Source organism: Callospermophilus lateralis, chromosome 6 (genome assembly GCF_048772815.1).
Source record: "Callospermophilus lateralis isolate mCalLat2 chromosome 6, mCalLat2.hap1, whole genome shotgun sequence".
In the NCBI taxonomy this organism is placed as follows: Eukaryota; Metazoa; Chordata; class Mammalia; order Rodentia; family Sciuridae; genus Callospermophilus; species Callospermophilus lateralis.
The window spans coordinates 55,452,454-55,462,220 of record NC_135310.1 but is presented as its reverse complement, the minus strand read 5'-3'; the positions used below and the strand labels follow the sequence as shown (position 1 = coordinate 55,462,220).

Genomic DNA, 9,767 nt, shown 5'->3' with positions numbered 1-9,767 from the left:
CTCTGGCTTCTCCCTCCTTGAGCCCCGAGGTTTCTTTGCCCAGGGTGGGGAGGGGGACGAGGAGGGATAGACCAGTCTGGGCTCCGGGGAAGAGTAACTGTTGGCACCTCGAAGCCAGGAACCTGACGTCACCTTGCCCCGCCTGTCAATCTCCCGCGGGCGCACTGCTCGTAGCCGCCTTTTCTGCCACTGACTGTGCCTCTCACTCGCCGCCGCTCCAGCACAGCGACAAGGAGTCCCGCGCTCATCTTCCTCGCCCGCCCGGGCCGCCTCCTGCGGGCAGCTGCTGGGTTAGCCCAGGGAGCCCAGCCGGGCGTCCCGCCAAGGCGCGCATGACCAGCGACTTCCTGAAGCCGTGACTCCCCAGGTGAGCTTTGGGGCTGCCCGGGAGAACTTTGAGGGTTCGGGAAGGGGAAAAGGAAAAGGACAGCTCGGTAGTGGGTTCTTCCCGAAGCCAGAGAAAGAAGGGAAGCTCCACCACCCCTTTCTCGGCCCCTCGCTGATGTTTATTCCAGGGGTCTCTGTGCTCCAGGTCTCTCTGAACCTCGAGCTTGCAAACTTCGCTTTCAGCACCGCGGACAGCGACACGCCTCAGAACTAGGGGAAAAATGCCTTGACCATGCTTGCAACAGCCTGGGCGGGACAATTCCAAACTGAAAGTTCTAGTTCCATGTATTTATGTGCGTGTTCAAATGCAAGCCCACTTATGGGGTTGACCTGTGTGCATGACCTGTGTGTACATCTCTGCAAAAACTCAAGACAATTCAGACAACCCGATGCATTTCACGCTCTCACACAACAGGTGTTTATTTTGGATTAGCACTTAACTTCTACTTCACCACTCTGCTCCAGGGTCCCGGGGTGGGGTAGGCAATTTGAGTGGGACAATGCTAGCGGGGCACCTGGCAGTCGGACCAGTACACCTGACACCTGCTCTCCTTCTCTAATCAGGGTGCTGCATCTGGCCGCGATGAACGCGAGCGCCGCCTCGCTCAACGAGTCTCAGGTGGTGGCAGTGGCGGCCGAAGGAGCAGCGGCGGCGGCCACAGCAGCAGCGGCTCGGGACACCGGCGAATGGGGGCCTCCTGCTGCGGCGGCGGCGCTGGGAGGCGGAAGCGGAGCTAACGGGTCTCTGGAGCTGTCCTCGCAGCTGCCCGCAGGGCCACCCGGATTGCTGCTTTCAGCAGTGAATCCATGGGACGTGCTGCTTTGCGTGTCGGGGACAGTGATCGCAGGCGAAAATGCCTTGGTAGTGGCGCTCATTGCGTCCACCCCAGCCCTGCGCACGCCCATGTTCGTGCTGGTAGGTAGTTTGGCCACCGCCGACCTGCTGGCAGGCTGTGGTCTCATCCTGCACTTTGTGTTCCAGTACGTGGTGCCCTCGGAGACTGTGAGCCTGCTCACCGTGGGCTTCCTTGTGGCCTCTTTCGCGGCCTCGGTCAGCAGTCTGTTAGCTATCACAGTGGACCGTTACCTGTCCCTCTACAACGCACTCACCTATTACTCGCGCCGGACACTGTTGGGCGTGCACCTCTTGCTTGCTGCTACCTGGACAGTGTCCCTAGGCCTCGGCTTACTGCCGGTGCTGGGCTGGAACTGCTTGGGCGAGCGGGCCTCCTGCAGCGTGGTGCGCCCGCTGACACGCAGCCACGTGGCACTGCTCTCAGCTGCCTTTTTTGCGGTCTTTGGCATCATGCTGCACCTGTACGTGCGTATCTGCCAAGTGGTCTGGCGCCACGCTCACCAGATAGCGCTGCAGCAGCACTGCCTGGCGCCGCCCCACCTCGCCGCCACCAGAAAGGGCGTGGGAACGCTGGCCGTAGTGCTTGGCACTTTCGGCGCCAGCTGGCTGCCCTTCGCCATCTATTGTGTGGTGGGCAGCCACGAGGACCCAGCCATCTACACCTACGCCACCCTGCTGCCGGCCACCTACAACTCCATGATCAATCCCATCATCTATGCCTTCCGCAACCAGGAGATCCAGCGCGCCTTGTGGCTCCTGTTCTGTGGCTGTTTCCAATCCAAAGTGCCCTTCCGCTCCAGGTCCCCCAGTGAGGTCTGAAGGGCTCCTTCACATCCTTTCACCAACACCACACCCCCAACAAGCCAGCCTTTGGTGAGCTTCCTGGTGCCTGCTGATGAACTCGGAGACTCCAATAGTGTGAATCTGATTTTGCAGAGGGAAAAGAAAGGGACAAAACATAAATGCAACAAACTCACAAGGACAAAAAGGCTTGTTGGCACTTTACATATACAGTGTATACATGTGTACATATATATACAAATATTTGTATCTTCTGGAGATGTTCAGGATGTGAGCTTCCTGTTCTGTGAAAAACTACCAAAAGATGTGGTTATATACTCGAAATGTACATCACATTTGTCAAGTGAAGACATTCCAATACTGCTTAATAATAGCACTTTATTTTCAGCTGCTGAACTGCCAAAACAGTGTTGCCATTTTCAAGGGCAGGGGGAAGGGAGTAAAAGGTGTATTTTTGTTGTATGTGATAGAATATTTTGCTGCACATGCATCAACAAATTTCAACTTATTTTGTACACAAATAAACATATCATAAAAAATGTAATTTTGGGTACATGATTGACTATGCAATTACTATTCAAGAGTCCAATTACATGTGCAATCTTAAAAATGAATAAATTCTTCACCACAGGATTCCAAGACATATACCTCATACCTTCACTGGGGATATGAAGGTGTGTTCAGCATTGCCTCTTAGACGACTATCGTCTTTCAAATAGGCCACTACTCCGATCCTTAAGAATTAAATATTCCCATTCCATCAGTGGGTATGAGTCATGATTCCCACCCCATCCTACTTACAGGATAATGGAAGGATAAATAAGAGAATATGTGTGTGTGTGTGTGTGTGTGTGTGTGTATAGTCCGAGCCCCTGTGAATAAATATGTCTACAAGCTCCAGTAGTTAGTTACTCTTAGGAAAATATACACAGGCAAATTTGTTCATAAATTTCACACTTATTGAATTTCTACTATATGCTAGGCACAATTCCAGGGCTGAGGATGTGGAAATGAAGTAAACAAGCAAAATGTCTCAATCTCATGATGTTACATTCTAGTGGGGGAGATGGCCTATAAGCAAATAAATAAATGTATAATGTCCTGTTAGCATCAATGCTAAGAAGTAAAACAAAGTGGGGTAGAAGTGGAAAAAAACAGGAGGTACTCTGTTGGTTAGGGTGATCAAGGAAGTCTCTCTGAGGAGAAAACACTTAGGAAGTAATCTCAGGGAAGCAAGGTTGTGAGAAAAATCAGAAGGTGGGAGAAGAGGTTTCCACATATAGGCAGCAGCAAGTGCCAAGATCTTAGGGGTATGAATATGCCTGGCAAGTTCAAGAGTAGTAAGATCAAAGACTGGAAAGTGAGCTAAGAAAAGAGAGGTATGAAACTACAGTGGAGAGAGAACAAGCTTTGCAGGCCAGTATAGGGACTTGGGTTTTGCTCAAGTGATATGGACATGGCATGATCCAATACATATTTTTAAAGAATCACTCTGAGCCAGGGACGATGGGGCGTCCCTGAAATCCTAGCCACTCAGGAGGCTGAAGCAGGAGGATGAAAAGTCCAAGGCCAGCCTTAGCAATTAAGCAGGGCCTTAAGCAATTTAGTGAGACTCTGTCTCAAAATCAAAATTAAAAAGGGTCAGGGATGTGGCTCAGTGCTAAAATGCCCCTGGGTTCAATCACTGGTACCAATAAAATAAAATAAAGAATCACCCAGGCTGTCTTATTGAAAACAGTCTCTAGGAGTTTCAGAGTGGAAGCAGGGGATAGAGGTCTATAGCCACTATCCCCACAAGACACGCAATGAGTTGAAGCACAGCAACAGTGGTGGAAATGGTGATGAGTGATTGGGCTTTAGAAATACATTCACGTATAGATGGACGCAGGGCATGAATGAAGAAAGCTCAGAATAACACCAAGGATTTTGCCTAGAGCAAAATGTGAGTATGTGGGGTCTTTAGAGATCAAGAAAATCTGAGGAGAGAGGTTACATTGGAAAACGTGATGATTGATTCTATGTCAACTTGACTGGTCCACAGTGTGCCCAGATACTTTGTCACACATTTCTGGAAGGATGTTTTTGTATGAGATTAACATTTAAATTGGTGGATTGTGAATAAAGTAGATTGCCCTCCATCATGTGGGTGGGCTTCATGCAATCACTTCAGGGCCTGAATAGAACAAAAAGACTGGCCCCTCCTGAACAAGAGAGAATTCTCTAGTGGTTATCAGACTTCATATGCAACATTAGCTCCTTCTGATTCCAGAGCAGAAAGCCTTGAGACTACACTGCAGCATCAATTCTCCTAGGTCTCCACAATGCAGATTTTGAACTTGTCAGCCTCTGTAATCATGCAAGACTTCCCTATAATAAATTTCTACACACACACACACACACACACTTTTGATGGAGATATATATATATATATATATATATATATATATATATATATATACACATATATGTTTATACCTCATGTTAGTTTTGTTTCTCTGGAGAATTCAAATACAGAAAGGGAGGGAAAATTTAAAAGTTAGTTCTAAACTCCTAAATAGAGAGTACATGTAGGCAGTTTACTTGTTTATTTTACAAACACTTCTATAATACCATTTGCCAGGCATCGCTCTAAGCACTTAATAAACAATTCATTTAATCATCACAATGAATTTGAATTGATCAGGCCCCATCAAGAAATAAAGAGCACAGTGGTAGAGCACTCACCTGGCATGTGTGAGGCCCTGGGTTTGATTCTCAGCACCACGTATAAATAAATGAATAAAATAAAGGGCCTTCAACAACTAGAAAATTAAAAAAAAAAATGAAGAGCACACATTCAAAGCAGATGAGTGGAGAGAATCTAACAAAGGGACTACATAGACGAAGGTGGTATGACCGTGGGAAAGGACTGTTAATAAAATTATGAGCATAGTTAAAGGAATCCAACAAGGGATAGCGAAGGTCCCCAACCCCACACCCACAGAGCTAGCACTGCAGGGCTGCCAAAAAGGAACTAAGGAAAGGACAGTTGCTGGAACCATGAGAGAGGGCTGTAGTGTTGGCTGCTCAGCCGGAGATGTGGCCCTTAGTAGAAAAAGCAGCAGCTGCCAACCTGTGGCCTGACAGGGAGAGAGCTGAAGAGGAAATTACTGGAACACCAGCTTCCCTCTCCATCCCACCTCCTGATGGTGACTTCCATTAATTAATCAGAACCCAGAGAGCAAAAATTGATACAGAGAACAGATGTCAGATTCCCTGGGAACCCAGCAGGTGAAAGTGGATCTGCCAGTGCACACAGAGACCATTTGGTACTAATTCTATGAGCTGGGTATTATTATTATACCCAATATTCAGACGAGGAAACAGGCAGAGAGACTAGCTATCTGGAGTTCAGAAGAGAGATCCAAAATGGCAAATGAATTGGGGACTTGTCTACATACAGGTGATATCTAAAGCCATAGGTCTGTATGGCGTCGCCTCAGGAGTACTTGTGGACAGAGAAGAGAAGAGGGCCAAGAACGGAGCCCCAGCAAACTGAAGTGCTTCGAAATAAAGACAGGAAGAGCATGCAAAGAAAAAATGAAGTGGTCAGTGAGATGGGAAGAAACCAAGGTAGCACAATGACCCAAAAGGAAAAAGAAAAAAAAAAATATTCAAAAAAGGAATCAAGTCAACTGGTCAAAATGATGTTTGAGAAATCAAGTAAAACAAGGACTTAAAATGACTAGAGATTTAATAATGTCAGTGTCACTAGCAAACTTGACAAGAGAAGTTTCAGGAGAGGAAGTGGGGGGGAACTTGACTCTAGAAGTTACAAGAGAAAATGCTTGAGCAATCTAATTTCCAGTAGTTCACAGCACCACTCTGACCTTTTCAACACTGTAAAACACACTACAGTTTATAGATGTAGAGTTTTATAGTGTCTATAAATTCAGAGCTGGGAAGATCGGCATTATTGCCCATTCATCAAATTAAAATTTTCTACAGAATTAACCTTCACAGATTCTTGAGCATCATCAGACAGTATTTGAAGTCCTATTTGCATGTGGAATGAATTAAGTGGATTGAAACCCAGCAGTTCTGACTATCAACTTTCCCAAATACAGTGGGGGAAAAAAAAACAGCATAATTTCAGAGGTAGAACAGAGAAGTCAATATTGTGGCACATTTCATAATTACAGAGAGAATTTTCCTGCAATCAGCACATTAAGAAACTGCAATGTGAGAATGAAAAGATACAGAACATGGATCTGACTTCAATCTACTTGGTATTACTATACAGTATCAATGCCAGTCTTAACCAAGACGCTTGGGAGAGCCAAGGATAAAATGATGCTGAACACTCAGGATGTTAATAACCCTGACTTACATAGTTGGCCAGGCTGTGTAATGCCAATAAAGTTTGCTGTTAATCATTGTGATGTGAGAGTATAGAACTGTGAGTAGGTCTGGAAACATTTCTATAGAGAAATGTTGCCTATTCATTTGATCTGTCAAATATTAAGAATCTCCTATGGCGAGAGCCTCTGCAAGTTGCTAGAAACATAGTCTTTGAGAAAAAGATCCAACATGAAAGCATTTAAGTATCTAACTACCTGCCCGCCTTTTTGTTTAATGAACATCCTACACTTTATACTTCAAAGATGAGCCACTGATCTTTGATGTCCAAACCTACTCTTTGTCCCCTAATTACTTTCTAAGTTAATGGCAATGTTACTGTTCTAGTTGTTCAGGCCAGAAACCCTGGAATCACCTTATCCATCTATTGCTCTCATACTTCATATCTACTGTGTCAGCAAGGCCTTCAAAATATACCCAGAATTTGGTATATTTCTTCTCCCCCTCTGCACCACTATCATCATCTCCAACCCAAATTACTGCAGTAGCCTCCTACCTAGTCTCCTGCTTGGGCTCTTGTGCCCTTCAGTCTACGTCTACACAGTGGCTCATCCCCACCAACAGTTGGTGGTGGGGATGGGCATGAGCTCACCAGGAGTGTAGTCTGTCTCAAAATTGGAGAGGAGGTCTATGAGGCCCTGGAAATAGGCCTTAAGTTAGGATTTCTTGGCTAAAGATTTTGAGGGTCCCAGGTATCTGATGCCTGGTCCAGAAATGAGGACACAGACTCTTCACTCCAAGAGCAGAAGCACAGCTGGAGGAGGCCTACAATAGAGACCTCTGGTGCATGAAGCCCAGGGCAGAGCCCCACTCTATCAGTGTTAGTTTCTTATTGCTGCTATAACAAATGACAACGAACATGGTAATGAGCTTAAAACAGCACACATTTATTCTCTTACAGTGGATGGAAATCAGAAGTCTGAAATGAATTTCTCAGTGCCAAAATCAAAATGTCAGCAAGGCCATACTCCCTCCACAAATTCTTCATGAAGAAATTTTTTCCCAGTTTTTAGAGTTGCATTCCTTGCCTCATGCTCCTTCCTCCATCTTCAAAGCCACGATGCCTTCTGTAGTCAAATCTCCCAGTGTCTCTCTGTTATAAAAACACTTGTGTTATGTTTAAGTCCTGCCTGGATGATCCATGATCACCTCTCCATCTCAATCACATCTGCAAAGCTCCTTTTGCCATAGGAGTAACAGACACAGCCTTGAAAGGAGTAATGACAACAGTACAACAATAAAGGTATGTACATGGTGGGAAAGGATCCTACTGGAAAGTCAGGAGAATATGGAAGACTCCACTGAGGAGGCAACATTAAGCTGAGTCTTAAAGAACAAAATGAATTTGGAAAGCAAAAGACATTGAAGGAGGATGTTTCAGACCAAGAGGACAACATGAAACACAAAAGCATGGTCTCTTCATGGAAGCTCAGGCCATTCAGTATGGCCAGAGTGTATATGATGTGGAGCTTAGAGAGGAGGTGGCAAGGGACAAATCTGGAGAGGTAGCAGGAGCTGCATTGGGAGTGGATATCAGGTGAGAAAGACTGGAAGACAAAAGATCATTGGAGGCTGGTTGTAGCAATCCAGAAAAGAGGAGGCGGGCAGCCTCCACTCAGCAAGGCAGAAGGAGTGGGCAGAAGGGGTGGACTCATGAGATCTCATTAGAATGTCAGACTGAGTGAGTGGAGGTGTGAGGAGCACATCAGGAGTTAAGGGTATTAAGCTGGGTGGATTCAGTAAGATAGGAACACTCAGAAGAGAGGCAGATTTGAGGAAGAAGATGATGAATCAAGTTGTCTGTGTACTCAGTTCCAATCTGTGGGATATCCAAGTGGAGACAGTTGGTCCTGTGGCTTTGGAGCTCACAAGGATGGTTGTAATACAGACAATTTCTGTGCTCCATGCCCTTATGAAGTAGGTGAAACCAGAGAAGGGAATGAATGAAAAGAGGCCAAGATCACAATCTGGGACAGAGAATATACAGAAATCAGATGAAGGAAAGAAAAGGAAAAGGGAGACTTAGGAGAGGCATCCAGTAGAGACCCAGGGAAGCCAAGAGGGGGAAAAAGGGTTAAGAAGGAATTGCTTAAGTATGTGCCAAGAGGTCAAGACTGGGTTGGGAAAGTGGTGGAACATGGTGGTCACTGGTGACCTTAGTGACAGCAGCTTTAGCGGAGAGCGGAGTGATAGCCAGATTGAACACCTTGAGGAGGAAATGGGAACTCTCCAATGTTTTCAGTAAATTTAGCTTAAAAATGGGAAAGAGAGAGAGAGGAGTAGCTAGAGGGCAATACAGGGTCAGAATATAGCTTTTTCTTTATTTTTTAAAGAGGGCCTTAGACTGAGGGGCCAATACGACATAAGTGGAAAAACTGAAAATAGGAGAAAAGAAAAGATTCTTGATAGATGAGGCTTGACAGTTGGAGGATGGGCTCCAGGATGCCGTGACAGGAGGAGGTGGGGACGCAGCGCCCCTGCTCTGACAGGAGGCAAAGCGGGAGTAATTGGTACTGATAGATCTAAGTTTATAGGTGGTGGGAGGAAGTTCACAGAGTTCCTACCTGACAACCTCAATTTATCTGAAGAAGGAGTGCAGGTTAAGAGACTAGTACAAGAAGTATCAAGAACCTGAGTTGACGAAATTGGGAACAAAGCTGTGTACTTGGGTGATATTGTAAGCATTTAAAGGTCAGACCATCCCCAGCATTGCAAGGATGTGGAGCAAGTAGAATCCCCATATTCTGGGGGCGAGGATGTAAAAGGGGACAAATGCCTTGGAAAATGTTGTGATGCTTCCTTTAAAAGTTAAACATACTCCTACCATACAACTCAGCTCTTCCACTACTAAGTATTTATCTGAGAGAAAGGAAAGAATATGTCCATGCAAAGACGTGCCCATGAATGTTCACAGAAGCTTTATTTGTAAGTGAAAAACAACTCAAGTATCCATCAACAGGTGAATAAATAAATCAGTGGTGGTACATTCATATGATAGAATGCTACTTAGAAAGTAAGAGGAATGAACTATTGATACATGCGATAATGTGGATGAGTCTCCAGATAATTATGCTGAAAGAAAGAAGCCAGACAAAAAAGAGCTAATAATGTAAGATGCTATAGAAAATCCTTGAAAATGTATAGTAAGAGAAAGAAGATTAATGATTGGACTTGGGGGAGTAGAGATTAGAGAGAAAGAAGGAATTGAAAAGAGCACAGGGGAACTTTTAGGATGACTGATACTACCATTATCTTAATTGTGATAACAGTTTCATTTGTAAAATATATCGTGTACTTTTTTTTGCAATGTTGGATACTGAACAAG

At 45.3% G+C, this 9,767-nt stretch overlaps 1 protein-coding gene across 1 annotated transcript; it reads left to right on the top strand.

Moving 5' to 3' along the window:
* The first annotated feature begins 970 nt into the window (after positions 1–970).
* Positions 971–2,062, top strand: Gpr6 (G protein-coupled receptor 6). The gene has a single exon (XM_076859850.1). The coding sequence runs from the start codon at positions 971–973 to the stop codon at positions 2,060–2,062; it is 1,092 nt and encodes a 363-aa protein (XP_076715965.1).
* The last annotated feature ends 7,705 nt before the right edge of the window (positions 2,063–9,767 follow it).

Bases quoted from the DNA above. Each gene is read 5' to 3' on its own strand.
- Gpr6 (XM_076859850.1), top strand. From the start codon at position 971: ATGAACGCGAGCGCCGCCTCGCTCAACGAGTCTCAGGTGGTGGCAGTG.